Source organism: Sciurus carolinensis, chromosome 4 (genome assembly GCF_902686445.1).
Source record: "Sciurus carolinensis chromosome 4, mSciCar1.2, whole genome shotgun sequence".
Classification (NCBI taxonomy): Eukaryota; Metazoa; Chordata; class Mammalia; order Rodentia; family Sciuridae; genus Sciurus; species Sciurus carolinensis.
In genome coordinates this window covers 100,596,377-100,623,184 of record NC_062216.1, presented here as the reverse complement: position 1 = coordinate 100,623,184, position 26,808 = coordinate 100,596,377, and the positions used below count along the sequence as shown (strand labels likewise).

The window sequence follows — 26,808 nt, the reverse complement described above, 5'->3', positions numbered from 1 at the left end:
TACTGAGTTTTTCTTACAGCAAAAGACATTTCCTTAGAAACAAGGTATTAGGCAGTTATGTATAACAGCTGAAATATTGGCTGAAGATCTCAACTGCAGTGTTGTTTATGTCTCCATAACTAAGGTAGCATGACTGATAGATAATAAGAATCAAACACTGTACTATTTTAGGGTCTGTAGAGCAATTAGGTCATCTCTTGGGTCAGGAATCAGTTCACAAAAACAATGCAGAACATATCAAATACTATTTAGCATTTGTTGTGAATGAAATTCATTCAAAATTACTAAAGTTTAAATAATTTATCTTTACCTATTTATAAAAATTACTTTCTGGTGATTTGCAATCTAAAATATAATCTATATTGTATATTCATTTATATACATGGATATGTTGTTCTGCTTGCTACCAAAAAAATCTGAGATTTTACAGTTTATAAAATGTGTGTGTGTGTGTATAGTTTCTAATATATATTATTATATATACATGTAATATCTAATCTTGCTCTTGGATGGATATTGGTGACACCCATGAGGATATCATATTATAAGCAGAATGATTTGAGAATTATTGCTTTTTAAAATTTTTAGAACTCATTTCAAGCTTTTTCTAAGATTATTTCTCCTCTCAAGAAATTTTTAATATTTTCCCATACAAAAATACATAAAGTTGAGAAGCTTGAGTGGAAATTAAACCAAATATGTTTAATACAATAACAAGGGATTTTTCACTTCTTTTTTTCTCCTAGTTTGGAATTCAAACTAAAGTAACATTCTCTTTGCTTTAATTCATACTACCAGTATAAAAAAATAAAAGAATCACCCTAACAATCTTAATTTCTTAAAGTCCTGTGTCACTTAATGATGGGAATACATTGAGAAATGCATCTTAGATGGTTTTGTCATCATGCAATTATCAGAGTGTATTTACACAAAGCTGGATGGTATTGGTAAATCACTTCATGTGACCTCTTGATGGAATCAAGGGCCACAGTAAACTTGATATGCGTGAGGCTGCATATGAGGCCTGAAATTTATGAGGTATAATATGGCATACTGTTTTACAACAAACTTTATTTTATAATTATAAAGAATATACTACAATGATAAAAAGATAAGTACAGTAAATACATAAGCCAGTAAATAGTCATTTATTATCACTGTCAACTATTAATTATATGTGCTATGCTTTTATCTGATTGGCTGCACAGTAGGTTTGTTTACAACTGCATTACCACAAACAGGTGAGTAATGCATTGCATTGTTATGTGACATTACAATGGCTATGACGTCACTTGGTGATAGGACTATTTCAGCTCCATTAGGATCTTATGGGACCACTGTCGTATGCATGGTCCAATGTTGACCAAAACCAAAAAATATAGCATGACTATATTTCCTCCTCTGATTGCCTACATTGTTTCCTATCATCTCCAATCCTTCCTCTGCTTTATCTGAAATGTTGAACCTAATCTCAGATCTTAGGCCCTGAAATTTACATTATTATAGTTAGTTCTGGACCTAAAGGGCTGGCTTAATATCAAGTCAAAACTCACATTGAGGGCTGGGATTGTGGCTCAGTGGTAGTGCACATGCCTAGCATGTGTGAGGCCCTGGGTTTGATCTTCAGCACCACATAAAAATAAAATGAAGGTATTGTGTCCACCTACAACTAAAAGTTTTTAAAAAGAGCGGTAGGGGTGGGCTGCCATTAAAAAAAAAAACAAAAAAAAACAAAAAACAAAAAACAAAAAACTGAAAGCAACAAGAACAAAGAAAAAACTTCACATTGACCTTTTCCACAGTTGTACTAAGTGCCCCTCAACCTTCTTTGCATGGTAATTCTTGTAACTAAATTTCCATTTTGGCCTCTTTCCTCATACTTGATTCTCCATTCAGCAAACTCTCATCCCAGGCATTCAAAGCTTGTTTCTGCACCTCAGCCTCATTACTAATTGGTAAACTGGGCTACCTACAGCTAAGAGCTGTCCTGCTTGAATCTCTAGTGTTCTTTGCTTCTAGATTCCCAGTCCACTCCCTTTCCCCATATGGCTGCCCCTGATGGTTTGCCAGTGATGTAAGCCACTTGTCTTGACTACCAGCTGTCGTCTAACCCAGTCATCCTTCTGTATACCATGTTCTGCCTGACTAAACATCTTGCCATCACCTTCAGGTAGATTTACCCAGGCTTCCAACCTGTTACAGTTAACCCTTCTATGTTCAGCTCTCAGGACATGAACATAAATGACTAAAATTTAAAAATATAAAGCAGTCTTATTTTGCATACACCAAAAGCATGATCTGAGAGAGAAAAGATTTTGATAATAACCACTATGACCCTTTGATCTTTATATAGAAGCTTAGAAATTCTTAATAGAATAATCAAGTGATGATAATATTAAAGAGACTTGTATGAAATTGTCACTCATATTAATAAATTTGTTGAATTTAATGTAAACAAATGAAAATATATGTAATGATTCTTGGAATTCATATAATCATATAACAGTTTAAAAGTTTGAGAATAATGTTACTTACAAAAATGAGGATAGTTCATAATAAACTGAAAAATGAAGATCATTTAACATCAAGACAGGTTTTATATTCTAGCACTGAGATTTCCAAACTCCTATAAAGGCAAGAAAGTAAAAAGACTAAATAGTATAGTCTCTGTTGCATCCATTCAACTCTGCCACTTTGGCTTAAAAGAAATCATCGACAAAATGCAGGTAAATGAATTTGACTGTGTTCCAATAAAACTTTATTTATGGACATGGAAATAAAAATTTTCTCATCATAAAATATTTTATTCATCATAAAATAACTTTCTCATCATAAAATATTCTTTTTTGGTGTATTTTCAACCATTTAAAATATAAAATCATTCTTAGCTTACTGGTCCTATAAAAATAAGTACCAGGCTAAAATTGACCCATTGATCATAATTTGCCAAGCTCTGTTCTACCTTAAATGACCATCTTCCCAAGCTTTCAGTTAACTAGAAATTTGCATCTACGTTATAGAGTGAGATGGAGAGGAAAGCAAAAAAATATTTTCTCACATTAAAATATACACAGCCTTTCCTTAAAAAAAGTCCTTTGAATTTTTTAAGTTATGCAAAATTTTGCTTGACTATTGAGAAGTTTATGTCCACTATATCCTCCTTTAGGAATGTGAAGAATTTTTAAAACACTCTTGATTTTTATCAAATAATCAAAATGAAAATAGAAAGTAGCCAGTAGATTACCACTAAGTCTAAGCAGACCAAACACAACGAAAATTTACAAAAGACATGAATTTTTGAAAAATGAAGTAATAGCTTTTCCATCACCCAGTTTCAGATTCCCAAATGATATTTGATTATAGCCATAAATATCTCCAAGTGAAAACACAAGGGAGTAGTCGAAATGAAACATTACTCTCATTTATAGTCACCTTGTAAATAAATAAGAGTACATCTGATTTCCATTGCTAAAAAATAACAATTATGGAGCAGGAGGATTTTTATTATAATGACAAGTACGTGTGGGTCTGGAGTGGAAAAAAGGAGAAAGTCTAGAGTTATAAGAAAGAATTATTTTCTGTAATACAAAAGAATTCCCCCTCCCCCTCCTTATTTACAAGGAACACCCTCAATTACAACTTACCTGTTAGGTCCTGGGACCATTCGTGAAATGACAAACAAAAAACAAACCCCACTTCAGACCAAAACACAGACCCAAGTATTTGCATTTGATATTTTGTTTTCGTCAGTGCCGGTTCACTTTCTTCTCTGACCCATTCCCTTTTCGCATTCATTTTATGTTGATCATCTTGTCCCTCCTCCCTCATCTCCCTGGTTACTTTCCCTTGTCTCATTTTGCAAATAAATCCTTCTGCTTTCTCTTCCCCTTATGGTATCTTAAAAAAAAAAAAAAAAAAAAAAAACTCCAAGAATTGTATACTCTGAAACTTCTGCGGGTTTCTAAGTGACACCGAGCATGCTCAGTAGCTAGGGCAGGTTTTGTTCGCTGGTAGCTGGCCTGATTCGACCTCTCCAAAAATAGACGTTTAACCCTCTCTGAACTGTTTAAAGATGTAATTCGTTTTGCTCTCTCCTCCTTTTCAAGGTTCGAAAGGGAAGCTGTGAGGATTCCAAGGTCCCACCGCCCTCACAGCCAATGAGGGGCCTGGGAGGGAGGAGCTTCGTGCAGCTAGAGCTTCTGAAGGAATCATCCCCAGTAGATGCAGTGAAGTCTGAGTTCTGCTGTATATATATCACAGACGAACAAAATAATAAGATAAAATAAAACAGTAAAGGAGAAACGCTACAGACTATGGGATGTTGTAGGACTTCTGAAACATCTTCTGGGGGTTCCTGTGGAGTATGATCTTTTAAAAGAATCCTTATTGAAGCTGATTTGGGTAACTGGGAAAATGATACATATGCTAAATGCAGCAGCTGATCGAATGAAATGGACCAGATCGGGTGCTGCTAAGAGGGCTGCCTGCCTGGTGGCTGCAGCATATGCTCTGAAAACCCTCTATCCCATCATTGGCAAGCGTTTAAAGCAATCTGGCCACGGGAGGAAAAAAGAAGCTTACCCCGCTGCAGAGAACAGAGAAATACTGCATTGCACCGAGACCATTTGTAAAAAACCTTCGCCTGGAGTGAATGCAGATTTTTTCAAACAGCTACTAGAACTTAGGAAAATTCTCTTTCCGAAACTTGTGACCACTGAAACAGGGTGGCTCTGCCTTCACTCGGTGGCTCTAATTTCAAGAACCTTTCTATCTATCTATGTGGCTGGTCTGGATGGAAAAATCGTGAAAAGCATTGTGGAAAAGAAGCCTCGGACTTTCATCCTCAAGTTAATCAAGTGGCTTATGATTGCCATTCCTGCCACCTTTGTCAACAGTGCAATAAGGTACTTGGAGTGCAAATTGGCTTTGGCTTTCAGAACTCGCCTAGTAGACCATGCCTATGAAACCTATTTTGCAAATCAGACTTATTATAAGGTGATCAATATGGATGGGAGACTGGCAAACCCTGACCAGTCTCTTACAGAGGATATTATGATGTTCTCCCAATCTGTGGCTCACTTGTATTCCAACCTGACCAAACCTATTTTAGATGTAATCCTGACCTCCTATACACTCATCCAGACTGCTACATCCAGAGGAGCAAGCCCAATTGGGCCCACCTTGTTAGCAGGACTTGTGGTGTATGCCACTGCTAAAGTGTTGAAGGCTTGCTCTCCCAAATTTGGTAAATTGGTGGCTGAAGAAGCTCATAGAAAAGGCTATTTGCGGTATGTGCACTCCAGAATTATAGCCAACGTGGAAGAAATTGCGTTTTACAGAGGACATAAGGTAAGAGAAAAATTAAGGTGATGGGTGAAAGGTGAAACTGTTCAATCAGCCACTGTAGTGCTAGATACCATCTGTGTTTTTGTTGACTAATGACTCATGGACCCCCTTTTTGATTCCTCTGATTGCTAAACTTAAATTAGAATATATACTTCATTTTCTTTTAAAATCGCAGACTGTTAAAGAATTAGAGTGCAAACTTTTAAAAAGTTTAATAAGAATAAAATTTCAATACCAAGAAACAGTCTACATATCTTCAGTTACTCAAATATCTCAAAAACACTTTCTTAAAACTTAAACCCTAACTTGGTAGGTAAACTTAGAATATGTGAAGAAAATATGTATTTGGAAACTAAGAGTAAACACCTTTCCACTGAGGTGGAAAATTTAGAATAGTTTTCTTTATTGTTATTCCTTTGTTGCTTAGGAGGGGAAAAACTCCACATTTTCATACGAAAGACAAATTTAATAATTTTGCATGTCTGATCAATTTTAGAGTATCCTAAGAAATGCAGCAGAGTTTCTTACAAAGTAACATTTACATTACTCTTAGTTTATGTTCAGTACATAGTTTGAAACAAATTAAAAGAATCAGTGAAATTAAATTTTGTCTATCTTTGAAAAAAATTGAAATTAGGAAATGAGTAGGAGAAAAGAAGTTCCAGAATATTTTTAAATATTCAAGATTTTCAACGTTAAGCAGATCCCTAAAAAAATTAGCTCAATTGTATAAATTTCTAGTGCATGGAAGTAACTTCAGATGTTAAATATGACATATTTTTAAGATGATACATCTGAAATCTTAATACAGATGACTTGGCAAATGAAATGTTAAGGTATTCTAAGTTGAAGATGGTATCTTAATTATCAAGGAGAATTATTTACTTTTTAAAACATCAGAAATTATCAATTTTTAACTAGCAGAATCAATCTAAAGAAAAAATTTTGAAACAAATTTAGGAAGAACCTCTACTCCCACTTGAAAATTGACCTCACATATTGTATTAATCATGTCTATTTGTCCTTTTTGAATCATTGAACACAATGATGTATATTATAGTGTGCTATGTTTCTTGCATAAAGGACAAAATCCAGTAAATTGAGTCAGTTCAAAAGTGGAATTTATACATGTGTGTCATATAATTATTTTTAGAATGATATGGTTTTCACATTGTTTATCCATGTCTTACAGAGTATAATTTTAACATTGTAAATTTTCAGATTATAATTATAAATCATTTTTGTGGGGATATATGTGTATTTATACATACATATATATTTGAGGAGGGGGGTTGCTGAAGATTGAGTCTACGGCCTCATGCATTCTAGGCAAGTACTGTACTACTGAAATACACCCTCAACCCACTTTTATGTATTTTATATTTAATATTATATTCATTGAATAGCATAAGTTTTTTCAAATAGTCCAAGTATAGCCCAAACTAAATAATAATGACTTATTATAATATCAATCTGTATTACTTGGTTATTAAGGCCAATAGATAATGCTATATTAAGTAAACAAAAATAACAAGTCTTATCATTAAAGATAGCCCTCAGGCACATATGGTATTTATTTTCATAACTATGTTGGACTAATTCTTATCTCTTTTTCTCTATAGGTAGAAATGAAGCAACTCCAGAAAAGTTACAAAGCATTAGCGGATCAGATGAACCTTATTTTATCCAAACGTTTGTGGTACATCATGATAGAGCAATTCTTAATGAAGTATGTTTGGAGCAGCTGTGGACTAATTATGGTGGCTATACCTATTATCACTGCAACTGGCTTTGCAGATGGTGGTAATGACATTTACACTTAATATTACATTTATCTTTAACATAATTTCTCTCGAAGATGTCATTGCTTGTTTCATGTTAGTGAAACTGTATATATAGAAATCATTCTATAGTTATTAGTAGTCAGAAACAATGTCAGACTGCAACATTCAGTAATAAGACCAACAGTATGAATGGAAACAAGTGATCAAAGAACCTGTTGTCTCAAAGAATTGGAGATATTTTAGAGATCTCTGATGCAGTGTTACTCAGGGTACAATTTTAAATACACTACCTAATATAAAAGCCTATAGTTAACAGTTAACTTCAAAACAAATCAGTACCTTCAGAAAGAGTATAACACAACCTTTCCTCATGTTTAGTTTTTCATATCCTATGAATTTAGTCTATAATAGAGTCCATAACTGAATTTGCCCTGATTTGTGATTTGGAAATTTGGTTCACTGCATTGGGCACCAGGTATATTGTTTCAGAGAGTATGTAAATACCATGATATGTAAATACCTACGTGTAGGTAATACTGATAACCTTCTGTATAGCATAATATAGTGGTATACTGGAGGTGGAATTATAAGGCTGCAATTGCCTAATTCTAAGTCTTTACCAACAGTTTTCATTTTTTGGAATAACTAAGAAAGATAAGGAAAAGAAAGGCAATGTTAAAATGTTATATAGGGCTGAGGATATAGCTCGGTTGATAGAGTGCTTGCCTACCAAGCACAAGGCCCTGGGTTAAATCCCCAGCACCACAAAAAAAAAAAAAAAAAAAAAAAAAAAAGTTATCTAATCCTTGTATAGAAGTTTAGGTCTTAATTGTCAGGGATGGAGGGGAATTTCAATCAGCCCTCTAAATTCTTGGGTTTGAATCCAAGGATTCAACCAACCACAGATGAAAAATATTTGGAGAATATTTGTGTCTGTAATGAATATGTACTTTTTTTCTTGTTATACTTCTATAGAATACAGTATAACAATTATTTACATAGCATTTATATGATATTAGGTTTTATAAGAGGTATTGTGAGAGGTATTAGAGAAGATTTGAACTGTATGAGAAGATGTAAGTTATATGCAATTACCACATCATTTTATATAAGGGACTTAGCATCTGTGAAGAATAATATTAACAGAATTCACCTTATTTTATAGATTAATTTTATAAAATTAAGAATTAATTGTTCTTTGTTTAAAGCAATCTAATAAAAACAAATAAAAATATAATACTCTAATATTTTAAAACAGTGTTGCAATGCTTTAACCAATTTTACAAAAACACTTGTCAAATTTGAGTCATTCTTAACTTAAAAATGTTCATATTAGTAAACTATTTAGTAAATTATATATGTAAGTTGTTCTTTATGGTAAGTGCTATATACATACCTAATATAGTCCACAATTAAACTGCCTGAGACAGTATATTTAGACCACTGAAGGAACTGATTCTGTTTTTATGTTTTCAAAATTACCCCAAAAAAGTATCATCAAAAAATTTATATTGAAAAATGGTATTGTTAGTAATAGTGTTTTAAACATAATCCTTTTATAATGAAATAACTACTTTTTCAAAAGAATACTAAAGGAAAAAGACAATTAAAAACCTGTGGCCATAAGAATAATTTTATTAAGGAATTTGGTAAAATATTCACTAAAAAGTTCATCACAATAATATTTATTATAAAGTTTCACATATATATTAGAGACAATCCCAATGACAAGATTTTGGTGTATTCTGTTAGCAGTGTTTGGTCTTACTAGAAAACCCTGGAGTATTCAATACAGAACAATGAAAATGCAACTATTAATGGTGACAAATTAACCCCACAGAGACTATAGTAAAAAGGTAAACAATGAATATGAAGAATCTAACAAGGCTACTTAGCAAGATGTAAAAAGATATTTAAAAATAAATCCTAAAAATCCTGAAAATGCCATATTAAAGGAACATTATTTTAGATTGAAACTAATAATAATTCCACTGATGCAAATGAAAGAGTATTTCTTAAAGCTTCTTCCCAAAGAAAATTTTCATATAGAGGAAAAGGATGTAAAGTTTTCATAGAAGAAAAAATGAAATCATATGACACAACATTATCTGTTTCAGAAATCTTCTGTAATATCTAAGGTTACAGTATGTGTGTCCATATGAATGCATATGTATATATTTACTAGATATTTTTGACATATGGTGACATATGATGTGAAATATTTCACTCAGACAAGAGAATTTTTTTAGATAGTGATATGTCTTTGGAATTTTAAGTCTTGGAACTACATACCATATTTTCTAATATACTTTTCAATGTTAATTTACACTTAATTCTTTAGTTGTCCTTTATTTTAGAAATGAATTAAGTGCATGATACTGTATGTTTTAAGGCAAAAGGAGGTGGGAAAAATATGTGAGTGAGAGAATAGCAAAAAGAAAAACTGCTATATAGTAGTTATTCATCCTTGGGAAAATTATATAAACTTTATAGGTCTTAATTTTCCTATCTTAACTACAGGGATAATAATATACCTTGTTCAGAATTGTTATGAAAAAATATGCAATGTACTTAAGGTGTTTTGAAACAGCCCTTGCTAAATAGTAAAAGTTGGATGGAAGCAGTTGTTATTTATTTTATTCTTACCTTTTGAACTCTCAAGTCAGATTGCCTGGGTTCAGATGCTAGCTGTTTTGTTTACTAGACTGTGACCTTGGGAAAATCACATAACTTTTTTGTGTGTCAACTTCGTCATGTACAAAGCAGGGTTGTTATGAGGATTAAGAAAGATCACATATGTAAAACTCAGAACAGTGCCTGGCTCATAGAAAATGCTCAATTGGTGTTTGAGGATGTAATTAATGTTATTGTTTAAAGGAACAAAGGATTTCAAATTAATTATGAAGTCAGAGGTGAAATTGTGGATAGGGGAAAGAACCTGCATAATTGTTGGAGAATAGAAAACTAGTTTTGTGGTAGATTTTCTGTACTTCAATTTTCAGTGAAATTTTATGGTAAGGATAGTATTATGTTTGTATACAAGTTCATATTACAGTATTGCACGTAGAACATGTCATTTTCACATCAGAAGAGTAGCTTGGATCTTTTAGTCTAGAGCCCCAACCTTGCCTAAGATCAAAGTACTAAGAATTAGAGGCATTATCTACTCCTAGCCCACTGCTTTCTTCTCCTACACCTTGCTACCTCCATGTTCGCTACATTGAAACTTAATATGGGACTTGAGTAAGTTTGAGACCAAGTAATTGTGAGATCCAAAGGTTGAAAAAGAGACAATGAAGTAGTTAATTATGTAAAGGTTCTATTCCATTATTTTAAAAAGACATTGTCTCTCTTTTCTTTGTACTAAGAGAAAGATAAATTATGTGAATAGTCACCTCAGAGGTATAATCTCTATGTTTTAACATTAGTAGGCCCATTCTTCTCTTTATATCAAAAGCAGTTCTGGACAAGACCAGGAAAAGCTTCTTATCATTAGTTTCCTTTTGCCATACCTTGTCATAGACACCTGTCATGTGAGGAAAAGAGCCTCTAAGCTATTTGCTCTGCCAATATTATCCACATGCTTGTGGTGTGAGAGTGTGAGGTGGAACATTAGAAGTAGCAACTAAAGATACTACTTCCAGGAATGAAACTAAACTCTGCCTGTACCATGGGTAATGGTTTTACTGCTAAATGGACCTTTGACAAGATTATATCCATAGCTCCTGCTACATTGTGTCATGTTTTGATGTCAAATTACTGAAATATTTTATATTTTGGATCAGTTTGGATATAATTCCACTTCTGTTGAACAATTACCATAGCAGTAATTATCAATACATATTGAAGACATACTTTTTAGCTGTAATTAACTAAGCACATAAGTGGCCATCATTTTTTAAAAGTATAACATACATATCAACAGGCACAATCATTAGTGTACCATTCAATAAATTTTCATAAAGTGAATACATAAGTCATCATCACTCAGAAGAAATAGAATCTTACCATACCAACACCTCAAAGCCTCATTAGCCTTCCCAGTAGTATCACCATTGATTTTATTTGCTGGTTTTGGAAATTTATATAAATAGTATTGTAAGTATATACTCTTGTGACTGTCATCTTTCATTTTGTATTATGAGATTCATTAGTATTATTGAGAATAGCTAGATCATTTATTCTCATAGCTTTGTAGTATACCATTTTATGTCTATACCACTTTATCCATTCAATTGTTGGTAGACATTTGGACTGTATCCAGTTTTGATGATGTTAGTTTTGAGGATAATAGTACTGCTATGAACATTTTTGTACATATCTTTTTGGTGCATTTATACATTTCTGTTGGTACTTGCCTAGGACTGGGACTGATAGATTACAAGATATACATGTGCTCAGCTTTCCTAGATTTGTTAAACATTTTCCTAAAGAAGTTCTTCCAATTTATATACGAGTCCACAGTTTATGAGAATTCTAGTTCATCCACATATTTGTCAATGTTTGATATTGTCAGTCTTTTTTATTATAGATGTTGTCATGAGTATACAGTGATATTTCACTGTGTTCTTAATTTACATTTCTCTGAGACAATTGAAGTTAAGTACTTTCTCTTTTTTGTTGGCCTTTCTTAAGAAGTGACTCTAAATCTTTAGCTTATTATTAACTTAGCTTATCTCTTTTTTCTTATTCATTTGTAAATCAATCTAATGAAATGTGTAATGTCTTTTATCAGATGTGTATAAATATACATATATTATATGTATACTTACATAAACACATACACGTAATCTCAAATGTCTTTTCCCACTCCATGTCTTACCTTTTCACTCTTTTAACAGTGTCCAAGAGAAGTTCATAATTTTAATCTAATCCAATTGATGAATATCTTTCTCTGTGGTTAGTAGTTTTATATCCTATTCAAGAAATATTTGTGTAACCCAACATAATACATTCTTTTATTTTATCTTCTAGAAATTTCTAATTTCACATTGAGATTTTCAACTCATTTAGAATTGATGTTTATATATGGTATGAGGTAGATTAGAGTCATAAGGTTTTATTGAGATTTGTCAAGATGGCAAAGATAAAAATAACTGGAAATAAACTTAGACTTTAAGTCAAAAGAAGTAAGGAGAATAAATGTTAATTTTTGATGTTTTTAAAAATTAATATGCTTTATTTTAATAAAAGTTTTAGGTTTATAAAAATTGATCAGAAAGTATGTAATTCTCAAAACACCTTCTCCTGTTAGTAGTTTTCACTATTATTTATATCTTGTATTAACATGGAACATTTATTACAACTGATGAACCAATTTTTATACATTATTAATTAAATCCATAGTTTACATTAGGGTTCACTCTGTTTTATATTTCTAGGAGTGTTGATCTATATTAATTAAATAACCTTAACTTTAAAATCTTTTTTTACCTAATCAGTGAAATAGCCAGATCAGAGATATGACCACTTTTAAATACTTATTACTTTCAGGGTTTAGGAGTAGTAAAACAAACAGATATAAAACTAAATATAAATCCTTAAATGAGGATATTTTCATAAACTAGATGAAATAGTTAGTGAGGAAAATAAAATATGTTGACCTAACATACAAAGTAGGTCAGTATTTTAGACCATGGATTTATCTCTGACACTAAGGAATCCAACCTTGTCATAGAGGTCAGGCAGTTGACTGCTATGTGCATGACAAAATATTACTGGTACTGCTTTCACAGTACCTGCCAAAAGAACAACCAGTAGAGTAAAAAAATCAAATAAAATCTCTGGGAAACTATTTGTTATTTTATTACTAAAAGCATGAATAAAACCCAATAGTCATTAATCTGCCAAAGCAACATGGAAAAATTACCATTCCATGTCAACTACTAGTTCATTTATGCAAATGTTCTTTTCTTCATAACAGAAATTGCCAATGAAAGCTACTATTCAAACCCCTTTTAGCCCAAGTTCCATAATTATTTTAGATAATCAACCAGATTCTCTATGAGCCAAACTACTCTTAGTGCTTTAATTGATATAGCATTTCACTATTGAAAAAATCAGAGGGTTAAGAATATGGCATGTTTGGCATACAACAGAATGATAGGATAAGGGATGTATAAGAAAGGTAGAGTCTAGATTATGAAGGCCAGCTAATTTGCACTTATTTTAAAGAAACCACATTGTAAATCTCTGCTTATATTCAAGTTAGTGATACTTATTGAACAGATCAATTGTATTTTATTGCCTTGCTGTCATAATGAAGAAATTTAGATATGGAAAAGTTTGAAAGAAAGATAAATGAAAATAGCCTTACATTCTATAGATTTAGTTGTCCTAACTCTCCTAAAAAACTGGTAAAATAAAAGAATGTTTCAAATAAAATCTGGTACAAATACTATATTTTTAATATTTCATTACATTTCTAGAAACTTGGTGATACTAATGGAATATTCATCATTGTGTTAGCCATAATTGGAATAGAATAAGACATTTACTTGAAAAACTTAATCGTTTTATAATTTGATTTTAGATCTAGAGGATGGTCAGAAGCAAGCTATGGTTAGTGAACGGACAGAAGCCTTTACCACTGCTCGAAATTTATTGGCCTCTGGAGCTGATGCTATTGAAAGAATTATGTCTTCATACAAAGAGGTACTCGAATTTGTCAATTTGATTGAAATAAGATACAGCATATAAAAATCAAGCAAAATGTACATTATCAAGTATACATAGTATTTTGGAAACATATCTTTTCTCTACCAAAAATTGCTAACAATATCATCAAATTTAAAGGCATGATTTATCAAAATGCATTCTACTTTCATGTACAACTAATTAGAACAAATAAAATAAAATTTTTTTAAAAAGGCATCAACTCCCAAGGGTGATGTTGCTAATACCCTTTACTTTGTTACTTCTCCTTTTCTGTGTCTAATATGACATATCTGATTTTAAATTAAAAAAAAAATTCCTCAAAGTGCTGAAGATGTAGCTTAGCAGTATAGTACTTGCCTAACATATACTAGACCCTGCCTGGGTTCTATCACCAGCAACACACACACACACACACACACACACACACACACACACATACACACACACACAAAATCCCTCAGATACGGACCCTGGAACCAGAGTGCCAAAATTTACATTTTTACTTCAGCATTTATGCATTATGTGACCTTGATCAGATTCTTTAACTTTTCTGCTCTGTCTTTATTTCCTTTTCTGTAAAATGGGGATATTTAAAGTACTGACTTTGTAGGTTTCTGTAGAGTAATACATGTAGAATATTTAAGAAAATACATTTTAAGTACTGATAAATGTTAGTTCATAACATCGCTATACATGTTGCAGATTTTACCCATTCGTCGTTAATGAACTTTCATCAGTCACATTTAAAACCTTCCTGGGATTCCACCTTTTCTTTCTGCCTTCCCTGCAGAGTTTGGGCTTCCTTCTCTGTCTTTACCTCCGCATGACTGGTGCTTGACTACATTATCATTGTCTTTCTCCTGAACCAGATCTTTAGTTCCTTGAAAGGAGGGACTGTCTGACTCATCTTTACATTCCTAATATCCATTTTGGTGCTTGGGATATTATATGTGGTTAATAAATATTTGTTGAAAGAATGGTAAAAGAACCTGCAGGTATCACAGAGTTAAGATTAAAGTTACTTCATTAAATTCAGATATTCCTTATGGCTTTCATATCACTATATATTGTTAAAGTATCATTATGAGTTTAGCTGCCTACTAAATTTGCCATGGATACGCTATATAGTAGATTTACAAATTTTGGAACTAATTTTTTTAAGTAAAAGTAATGGTTCAGCAATACATCTCCAAAGAGCTCAATTTTTAAACGAATTCAAATAGTAATTTTAATATTATAGAGACTTAGTTTTGGGGATAGATTTTTAATGTATTTCACTTTAATATTAAGTAACAAAATACTTAACATTAAGTGGTGAATAAAAATATTGTTCATGCCACATTAAAATACACTACTATTTAAATCACAAAAAGACATCATTTAGCCTTTCTAGATTATCTCCAACTCAACAAATGACTGCATTTTGCTCTTCTTTGCCTGCATTTACTTTGAATCATAGAATTTCTACTTCTTAAAAAATCATATCTGCTGTGACAGCACATAAAATCACCATGCCTTCTCTGCTAGCTCCAGAGCAACCAAGGTTCCTTTATACAGACAGAGTTGTAAGACAAATCCCTTGTTTGGAATCCCAGAGTAATTTCAACACAGGTACATTCTTATTTTTTTCCAGGCACTCCCTGCCCAATTATACCTTCCATTCCAGTGTACTAACCTTCAGCCCTTTTTGAATTACCTTTTGATTTTGATTTTATGGTTTTTTTATGCAAATATCTACGTTTGCCGGGGTTTCTTTTGAGTCCATATTTCGTAAATCTTTAGCTTTGTAATTCTCCACTTTGGAATTCAACAGTTTCTTCTAGATAACATTTTAGAAATTGCTTTTTAAATAATTATAACATTAATATACAGAAATGAAATGCTGATGTAATTATAAACTTCTCACCCAATAAAAGGTTTATAACTCACTCATTTATAGCTTAAGTTTTACACATACAAAAATCTTAATCAAATGTCAGCATTGTTGTATTATTTCACAAGCTATTGTTTAACAAACCTTTTTTTAATCATTTTTTATTTTTTTATTTTTTACAGACTGCATTTATTAGTGACATGCTTTGCTTATTGGGATTAATTACCTAGTTTCTGTGTTTTCATTTTCATTGAGAAAAATGGTCTGCATAGGAGACGAGTCACATTTCAGATAACCCAGATTGGACAGCTGGCAGAATATAGGAGCAAGGAACCTTTCTGTTAAGCTTTGTGGAATTAAAGCAGCAATTTATCTCATTTTATCTTAAAATCTTACCTAGAAAAATGTGATGATATTTATTTTTTTCCCTTGGGCATATAAGTCATGTTTAGCTTGAAAAGAATCTGGATTGTGGGATTTGTCCTTTTCAGGATTGAAAGCTTTGCAACAAGGTCACTTTCAAAACTGGTATGCTCTAGCACAGATATTTCTCTGCCCAAAAAGGAATTTTAGCAATCAATTTTGAATAAAAAGCATTCATTTTATAATGAAAAAGTACTTATCTTCTATTTAAAACCTCCTATTTTAAATAGAAAAAAAGACACCAAAGATAAAGGATCTTAGTTTTGTTGAATTGTTTTTACAAAATTTCCAATTTTCTGGAAATGAATTTTGTTACACAACCCGGGACCAAATCAGAAATTTTACTAAAAGATCCGTAAGACTCGCAATATTCTGAAATCTTCACATTTCATGTTGAACCTTGATTTGAATTAATAATTTTTGTCTTTAATAATTCCAGTCAAATTGACAGTGAGATCTTGCTATATTGCTACTTTGGTAAACTTTTTACTGTCATTTGTTGTAGTTATCAGATGTACTGTCTATTTCTTCAAATATCTTAGTATAGAATCCTTAATAATAAATGTAGAAACTTATATGATTACATATTTATTTAAGAGTCCATTTTGGGTATATTAATTCTGTTTTACGTCTCTCTATTGATTGTAGATAACGGAATTAGCAGGCTATACTACTCGAGTGTACAATATGTTTTGGGTCTTCGATGAAGTAAAAAGGGGCATTTATAAAAGAACTGCTGTCATTCAAGAGCCTGAAAACCATAGCAAGAATGGAGCTAACATGGAATTACCCCTAACTGACACATTGGCAATCAAAGGTATTAAACTCAAGTGTTTTGATAGTTTCCCTATATTTAAATGTTATATTATCATTAGAGTCAAAGGTTTTTTTTCAGAAGTTAGTTTTTAATAGTTAAAAGGAACTAACATTAAAATAATCAACACTATTTAAACAGATATCTCTAAAATTAGTAGTGCAACTTGAGAGTTAGTGACTAACATTGTCATGAAAGAAAACAATGTTGTGCTACTTTTACTTAGAAAAAGATTTCCAGAATTATATTTGGAAACAGAACATATGGCAGAACTGTTTGCTTTAAAAATTTAACTAACAAGTAGAATTAGGGCTAATGTCATATCATTTTTCATTTTTCATCCTATGTTTTTAAACTTGTTTCATTATCATGTATTAAAATATATTATTTCAATTCTTAAATTCTTAGTTCCTTTTCTTCTGCCCTGTGATTTTTCTGTAGGAAAGGTTAATTTAGGGAAACAGAGTAGTTATAAAATCTATGACAGGGTTATAACAGATTAAGTTTAGCTGTACTATCATAATATATCAATAATAGATTATTGATATTAATAGTTTCTCAGAATGATTTTCTAAAAAGACATATAAAAATATACAGATTTAAATTAAACTTTGCTTGATTTTTGTATTTTTTCCTGTAATTTATTACTATGAATTATCTTTATAAGTTTATCAGTTTTGCATTATAATTTAACTTATTTAATAAGCAGTAACATGTGATAGCTTTTACAACTAAAACTGTTCCTTAATTATAGGAAAAGTTATTGATGTGGATCATGGAATTATTTGTGAAAATGTTCCCATAATTACACCGGCGGGAGAAGTGGTGGCTTCCAGGCTAAACTTCAAAGTAAGATGATATTCAAGAATCTTCTGATTGTTGCCATCACACTAATACAAAACAACTCAGAATTCATATACCTTATGTTAAATACTTGGAGGAGCATATGGAAAGGAGGGGAAATCAAGAAAGGTATGCACAGTGGCTCAATTACAGAAGCAGTTACTTCCTCAGAAAGCGGGAGAAAAGAGATATGATTTCTACTGCTCTATTATCAGGTTTAAAAATCAAAATCACAGTGCACTGAAAGCCTGTACAAGGTAACTTTGAGGAACAACAGAAAATTTCCCCAGAAATTACTATCTGAGATTAAAATAAATTTTAATTTTTTTTCTTTACAGAAATTACTTAAAAATATAAGACTATACTGTAACATACTTCCTAAAAAGTGAGGATAGATTTCATTAGCAAGTTTACTAATACACATTTTGTAACTTTACATTCTACTTTAAATAATCACATCTACTATTAGCAAAAAATAGTCAGAAGATTCACAGATTCAGATTTAGTTTTTAATTCTATTGAGAATAATTATTTAATATCCCATGTCTCAACTACAAAAATTGAGATGTGAAAGTATTTAAGAAACCTGAGATCCTCCTTTAAAGCTTTCTAAAATTCAAACATACATTTTGGAATTCAGTGACTGTAATGCAACTTGTTGAGCCTAGTTCAAAGACATGACTGGACTTGGTAATCAAATTACAAACATGATAATACATGTGCTAATGATTTTAGACTGGACCTTAGTCTAGGTTTAATTATCAAAAATATATTTGCAAACGAGAAGGTTGCTGGAAGTTGAAAGAAGATGAGATTCACTGAACAGGGAAAATCCTAAGTTAATATATATAAGAGAAATTATGTTTTAATTATAATTTGGTCAGCTTTTATTTTTCCATTGTAGACGTGTGAAGTGATTTTATTATTGGTTTCTAACATGAGTACCTCTTACTCATGTTATATACAGAATGATTAGTGCTCTATTAATAGTTTAGAAATTCATCATTTGTGGCTTTTGTATAGTTTTTTTTTCTTTTGAAAAGGTAGGTATTATAATATCATTTTTTGTTGCTCTATTTATCAAATAAAAATAGAGTTAGAGCCTTAAATTCTTCCACCTACTAACTATATTAATATGGAACCACCACATTCTGTGGAAAAATTCAGAGCTCAGTTTTGTTGTTATTTTGTACTTAAGAACATACTAAGTTCTTTCTATTTTTTGTTTTGAGACAGAATTGGTAAGTTGCGGAGGGTCTTCCTAAATTGCTGAGGCTGGTCTTGAAACTGTGATCCTCCTGCCTCAGCCTCCCAAGTTGCTGGGATTGCAGGCATTGCCCTGCTGCACCCAGACAGAACTCAATTTCTTTTATAAAATGAACTAAAATTACTTAACCTAGAGGGAGAATCTTATAAATTTTATATTCCTACAAAGATTCAATTATTATAGTATGTATTTTGGTAATTATTTCTGATTAGAGATTTATATTTAAATTCTTGGGACCCTAAAAATATGATAGAAATTTCTGTTTCTTTTGCATGGGTTGAAAAGTAAACAGGTTTCTAAAGGAAATAATTTTTCATCCTTTTATTGACTTTCAAAATTAAAAATAGCAGAAAATTCAGCGCGAGACTTTTTGCCTCACATTCATTGTTAACTAAGCATAAGAGAACTTGCACTAGAAAATATTAATCTTTTAAAAATATTTTAGCTGTAGGTAGACACAGTAGATTTACTTTATTTATTTATGTGGTGCTGAGGATTGAACCCAGTGCCTCACACATACTAGGCAAACGCTCTACCACAGAACCACAAGCCAAACCTCATAATATTAATCTTAATGTAAAAAGTCTTCAATTACCACTCAAACGAAAAGTATTAATTTTCTGAGAGTCCCAAAGAGAAAATAGGAAAAGACCCTATTAAAATATTTTTTGACATGCTTCTCACCATGGCATATGCCTTAAAAAATTATTTGGAAAGTATTTATGCTCCCACAAAATTAAAGTTCATTAATCTTCTCTAGTAAAATAATGCAAAAATATATATACAATTATTTTTTCCAAGTTCTTTGCAGGATTTTCTTGGGATGCTAGCAATATATTGCTCTTTCATCTTTGAGTTTTCAGTATCATGTATTCTACATCATTGATAGTTGAATATTTGTATCCATTGGATACAAAGCTACATCTGTAGACAGTTTGTAGATTTCTGCTTCTCATACCTTCATATTGTATTCTTTTGTATAGTTGATTATAAAACATAATGTGTTATTACGAGAATTAAATCAAAATTTTAAGTGGTATTCCTCCTATTCCTTGTTTTTTACAATACCCTTTAAATACCATGGTAAAACAACACCTCCATTCATTCTGTTGAATGGAATGGGAACTCATGATGTGTTACTGTATAAATTTAAATCATAAATAACATAAGAAGTAAAGGAAAGCATCAAAGAGATAATGGGTAAATAGGTTTTATTTTATTAATACTTTGTATGGAATATTAATATATGTAAAGAGGATGAATATATTTACATGCATTTGTCCTTCAGTATTCTCCAGGGATGGGTTCTAGGACCTCTTGAAGATACCAAAATCTGGTAATGCTCAAGTCCTTTACATAAAATGGTGTGCAGAAAAAAAATAGGTACACATTCAATACAGATGCAATTTCTTTTCCTTAAATATTTTCAGTCCACAGTGGTTCAATCCTTAGAAGTGGAACCTGCGAACATAGAGGACCAACTATATATGCTTTAATTCATCCTTAGATATAAGACCAAATTACAGTTCTCTTACTTTCCTCCCTTCTTGTTTGGTGAACATATTTTCCAAGTCTGTGAATAAAGCAGAATTAGAGTCATCTTCTCTCTCTCTGATTATGGGCTTTTGTGATCTCTGTAGCATTTCAGACTGCTGAAGTACAAAATTAAGCAATGCAGCTGCCTCTTCAGATAACTTCTTTATAGCTAGGGATGCTCAGCTATACTTAAATTTAGCTTAATTTTAATCACACATTAATATAAATAAGATGAAACTTAATTTATTTAAATTACATGATTTACCTTATTTCTCATATGATTGTATTCCTCTACATGTATGTATGTGATAATTACATGTATGTATGTTAATTGATATTTTAATTACCAATTAAAATATTGGAAAGCCAGTGCTCATTCCAAGAAGAGCCATTTTCTTTGTAATTAAATTATTTTATGATGCTTTTAGCTTCAGAAAACATTCAATGCCAAACTTGCTCTTCTCATCCCTCGTAAATTTTTCTTTGATTTCTTGCCCATCCAAGGTTATTTTGTGATTCAATGATTTTTTAAAAAATTAAATCATTTTTAAATGCTGCCAAATGAAATCATTTTTAAATATTGCAGTTTGTAATTTTATCTCTAAACTTTAGGTACAAGAAGGAATGCATCTTTTGATAACTGGTCCCAATGGTTGTGGGAAAAGTTCTCTCTTCAGAATTTTAAGTGGGCTCTGGCCTGTATATGAAGGAGTCCTTTATAAACCACCTCCTCAACATATGTTCTATATTCCACAGAGGTAAGTTATTTTTTAATATCACAAGAAACAATTTCCTTTTGTTCTTGAATTATCTTGTTTCCTCAGGCTCTTTAGTTTACACATCATTAAGGATACTTTCATTGAAAGAAACCATTAAGGAAAAAGAATTTAATAATTCCAAAAAGTTTTGTTACTGCTTTAATTATCATAGTTTCCAGAATAATACCATTTCTTTTCATTTTCACATATGACTAGATGTAATGAATACTCAAAAACTTCAGATTTCTTTTTTTTTTTTTTGCGGCGCTGGGGATTGAACCTAGGGCCTTGTGCTTATGAGGTGAGCACTCTACCAACTGAGCTATCTCCCCAGCCCAAGCTTCAGATGTTAATCTCAAAGAATAGCAAACCGTTCCAAAGAATAGATTGCCTTAGATATGAGATTTTCTCCTTACAGAAAATATTCTACTTGAATAATATAGAGTACTCCCCATCAAGCTGTAGATATTCATATATTCTAAAATTATTTGTTTATGTTTAAGAACCTCTGTAAAATAGTTTGTATTATGATAGATTAATCATTTTAACTGCCTTCATCATTTTCAGAATGAGTTTAATTGAGCATGGAAAAAGAATTGTTTCTTCTGAAGTTTTAAGTCATTTTCCCTGTGATAATTTAGAAGTGTCTAAACACAGAGCTACATGCTTAAGAATTTGGAATATTTATTGTGGATAAGAGAAAATGAGGTTTGAAGAAAACAAACTCCTCATGCTCATCTGCTCCAGTAATTTCCCCATGTGATATCACTGTGGGTTAAGTAGACATCACAAACCATATTCCCACTGAACCATAGGTTGATTCTGTGAAACCCAATAGAGTACAGAGGGTGGAAGGATAGTACTAGCGCAAATATCAACATTGCATTGAGTATAGCACTATCATGTGTCTCTTTGGCCCCTTTTCCTTTGTTGGAAAGTACAGTCACCAACCTACCCACCTGTCTAATTTTTAGACCATATATAGCAGTTAGAGAGATCAGGTTTTGTGGATTTATTTTTTTTCTTTCAAGGAAGACCTGTAGTGGTAGTAGGTAATAATAGGAAGATATGTGGAGTGGGAAGATGAAGAACTGAATCGACTGAAAATGTTGCAAGTGAGCAGTGTATAGTTGTATTTTAACTAAAAATAAATAACATCTTGTGAAACAAAAATCATTTCTTTCTTTCCGTGCTTTAAAGTTCTTTGGGAAAACTTCTGATTCTGGAGGTTAAATTGTACGGCTGAAAATCTGAGTTTCAGACATTAATGTATTAAGTAGACTTATTTTTTTAAATTTAGGGTATTATACATAGAATCATGAGGAAAATATACTATTATATCATAGAATTCTATTCTCTTAATGTAAATGCAAAGACATAAATGAATATGAAAGTTACAGTTCTTTGACACAACTTGGACCTGAATAATATGTTTCCAAATAGTGAATAAATTCATCTTTGACTGCAGAGAGAAACAACTATGCTATTTTGCAACAAACATAAATCACTGGGAAAATTTTTTTAGTTATGAAATTTATCATTGCCTAAGCAAAAAGGTCAACTACAACCTAGTTAAAGAGAAAAACGAAAAGAAAAACAAGAAGTCTATTTTTAATGCTAAAATGTTTTTAAATTACTAAAGTCATTTTACCTTCATTATATACCTTCCAAAAGCATGAAAATGTATAATGTTTCAAATTTTATTGAACCATTTTCCATGCAAAAGTTATTAAATGTATATTTAAACTGAGTCTAAATGTAGTATTCATTTCATATTCCAAAAGATGCTGATTTTTTCAAGTAAATTTGAAAATTATATATGATTTTATCACTTAAAAGAAAGTTGCTAACAACCTATTATAAAATATTTTCAGTAAGTAACTTTTAATTTCTTCAGCTATTCTTATTTATGAATTTTATAGTCTAATTTTTTGCATCAATCCGTAGCAATAGAATATATGTTAAAAACCAGTTTGGCAGAAAAAAATGAAAATTGATGTAGAATTGAATTGAGTATGAACTTCACAAGTGATAAAACAGACCTTTTCAGTAACCAACCTGTATTCACTTTTGGTAACAGAGACACTTTTTGGTAACTGATAGATCTATGCACTGGTTAAATACAAAACTCTATTACTTCCATTGGGAAAAATGGGATAGGTTCTTGAAAGTAGATTTCTAATAATATGTAATATACTAAAGAAAAAAGTGAACTACTGAGAAAAAAATATTTCCAATTAGTCATATTAAACTTCTTACTTTGTAACCAAATCTTCACAATGAATGCTACTATGATTCAGTTTATAAGCTGGAAATTTTGAATTTCTAGGCAATTATGAAATCACCTCAATGTTTTCCTAGCTAATCCCTTTTAATACTCAGCAGTGTTAATAATGAGAACCAGATAACAGAAAATTTGACCCTTAGTTCAAGTATACAAATAAAATGTCTTTCTACATAAACTAGTTTCAAACAGTTTCCCTTCATCCCGAATGCATTATTGATGGGCTGTCACTACTGGAGCATTTGATAAGTTTTAGAAATATTTCATTTAGATTTAGATTAGCCACTCGAAATCTATGGAATGATGTGTGGTAAAATGGCTCTGTTAAGATTAAAAATTATTTGGCAATTTGTGTATTGGAGACTGAATTTCCTGAATAATGTGCCTGTATGTACTCCTTAACCTGATGATTGAAATACATTGCTCTCTACTGTCTTAACTATTCTGACCAAGAGGAAATGTCTTTCACTTGGATACAGATCCTAAATTCTTCTGTGAATTCTTGGTTCTGTTTCTTTGTCCTCTCAAGTCCCTAAAGATAGATTGTGGTCCCCTACTCTTGCTTTCACTAATCCACTAATTTGTGGTTCTTCAGAAACTCATCCCTAGTGTCTTCTGTTTTTAGCTACTAAATCCCCAAAAGTCAAACCTTTTTGTTTTTATTTAGTTCACCTGCTAACAAAATATTATAATATGCTAATGGTAACCAAAATGAGAAAGGGAAATGCTTTATGGAATCAGAGGGGTAGACTAGATAGACTGAGAGAGAGAAAGGAAAAGAAGGGAAGGAAGAAAATCACATGAAAATTGGTGTTTACTGTCCAAATGTAGCAAAATCTTGCCTTCCTTTTTACTACTTCTTTTTTTTTAATTCTCCAGAGGACTAAGTATACACATCTACTGTCTCTCTCCTCAGCAACAGTCTCCAGTTGGGCACCCACCCACCATGGAATTCTATTCCCAATGCTCCTGCTTTCACTACACTTGCTTGGCAGAAATATCTTGAGACAGAAATTTTAAACATGATGTTACTACTACTCAAAACTCTATGTCCAAATACTTAGTACAACAAGATCTGAAATAGATTAAGTCTTCCCACAATCTGTATGAAAGGGTGACTTTTACAAATTTCTCTCCATCCATAACTTTGGAGTCTGAGAAGTAAAATGTTAGTAAAGAGAATGAAAGATTGTGTTATAAAGACTGATTTCAATTGACCAAACTTTTTGGGGGGATTGTGTTCTGGGGATTGAATCTAGGGCCTTATGCACACTGAGCACATGCTCTAGCACTAAGCTACATCCACAGCACTGACCAAAAATTTTTTAAAAAGATAAAAAGAAAAAAAAAACATGTTGGGGGGACATGACTGGGTTATTGTACTTCATGTCATAGGGAAATTGTTATAAATTGTAATCACACACTCCAGTTTTACTAAAGCCCTGTTATAAGATACCATGGAGGATAGATGATGACTGGGAGTTTCTTTTGCTGTGGTGCTCACAACTCAAGGGGCTACAAACAAAAACATGCAAGGGATGTGACATGCTGCAATGACAGTCAGGATAGTAGCTCAATAAAGGCAAGGAATGCTATGGATGTTCAAACAAGGAAAAGCAAAACAAAAGTATGTCATTGACCTAGGTTTCAAAAGTTAATTAGGATTCTAAAGGTTGTTATGAATTGCCTCAGTTTTTTCCAATGTCTAAGTAGGTCAGGAATGCCACAGATTCAAAGAAGTATAAGAGTTTGGTTTCTGTTGTTTGGACACTTTTAAGCAAAACTATTGTATCCCACCCTCCCCCTGACACATCGAGCCAAGGAAAGAAAAAATTTATTAGACTCATCTTCACTAATAATATGTCATCTGTATTTATCAGAAATAACAATGTCTGTCCTCAAGGTCCTTAAGCATTATTAAAATGCTCCTTCTAGCTGAAACTCTTTGATTTACATTTTAAGGTCTCCTAGTGCTTTTAAGTGTTTATCCTTTCCCTAGTCTCCACATGAGAAGCCTTTATAAGTAAATGACACAGTTATACATGCTAAATTTTATAGATGTCAATGCTTCTTGAAAAACATAGTGAAAGATGACAGTGACTTTTTTCTATACCATAATTTTTTTTCCCTTTATGTCAAGAGATATTCTAAAATTATAAATAACATTTCATTTACCTGTTCAGTGTTTGCTTACTACATCATTTACAGGGTCATGTATTCAAATACCATGTTGCTTAATCTCCCAGGTTAAATATAAATACTGCTTTACAAGTAAAGTTTTTCTGAATCACATTTTAAAATTAAATACAACATAAAACATTAAATTTGATCATAAGCAGGGATGGTAACATTATTAATTGAATTGTATGGGAAATTAAATATAGATAACTTTGTTTCTGACTTCTTATGCATAAATAATAATATCGATTATGTTCTGCATAAGTCATACTAAATAAAGTGTTGTGTTTAAATTGAAGTTCAGAGACATACAGTTACATAGCAGTTCAGAGTTAGGGTTTGAATTGCCAAGTCTTTAGATACACTCTCTGTATTCACTGACTCTCATTTTCAGGTTAATAAAATTATCATAATAAAACATCTTCCTAAAATGGAAAAATCCTCCTGCTGGGTTTAACCTTAAATATTTTTCAAATAATCATAATATTTAAAGCTTCGAGCATTGCTCCAATGTTCTGTAGAATGATGAAATATTCTTTTATTTTAATTTTTTAGTTGTAGATGGACAGAATACCTTTGTTGTATTCATTTATTTTTATGTGGTATTAAGGTTCAAACCCAGTGCCTCACACATGCTAGGCAATCACTCTGTCACTGAGCTACAGCCCTAGTCCCCTGAGGGCATCTTGAACAAGGACTGAACCTCTCTGGTTTTACTTTTGTTCTTAACTTATACTGTAATAAACAATTTATGTGTGTTAGTCACTGTTATACACATATTACATAAGTTTCTCATTTTCTTTATGGCAACCTATAAGGTAGATGTTAGTATCTCTATTTTATAGAGAAGAAAACTTAGATTGAAGTCATCCAACAGATCAGTGTTGGAGCTAGCATTTGAATTCAGGTGTGTTTAACTCTCAAGTCACTTTGTCTTGGTTATTGCTAACAACAGCAGAGAAATCTCTGAAAAATCATTGCTCTTGTAACTGACATTGCAAGCAAGTATTACCTGCTAAGGCTATTTGCTTGATGTCTTGAATCT

The 26,808-nt window shown here is 31.7% G+C and overlaps 2 protein-coding genes across 2 annotated transcripts in view; one reads left to right on the top strand and one right to left on the bottom strand.

The window, feature by feature from the left end:
• Window positions 1-3,835, bottom strand: part of C4H12orf40 (chromosome 4 C12orf40 homolog) — a 61,404-nt gene extending 57,569 nt beyond the window's left edge. Inside the window, exon 1 of the mRNA XM_047548590.1 lies at window positions 3,645-3,835. Within this exon, the coding sequence (XP_047404546.1) occupies window positions 3,645-3,664 (20 nt within the window). The 5' untranslated portion in view covers window positions 3,665-3,835. The remainder of the gene's footprint in view (window positions 1-3,644) is intronic.
• A 383-nt stretch (window positions 3,836-4,218) lies between these two features.
• Window positions 4,219-26,808, top strand: part of Abcd2 (ATP binding cassette subfamily D member 2) — a 48,282-nt gene continuing 25,692 nt past the window's right edge. Inside the window, exons 1-6 of the mRNA XM_047551821.1 lie at window positions 4,219-5,349; window positions 6,969-7,149; window positions 13,663-13,784; window positions 16,732-16,900; window positions 17,652-17,746; window positions 21,156-21,301. Coding sequence (XP_047407777.1) covers window positions 4,414-5,349; window positions 6,969-7,149; window positions 13,663-13,784; window positions 16,732-16,900; window positions 17,652-17,746; window positions 21,156-21,301 — 1,649 coding nt within the window. The 5' untranslated portion in view covers window positions 4,219-4,413. The remainder of the gene's footprint in view (window positions 5,350-6,968; window positions 7,150-13,662; window positions 13,785-16,731; window positions 16,901-17,651; window positions 17,747-21,155; window positions 21,302-26,808) is intronic.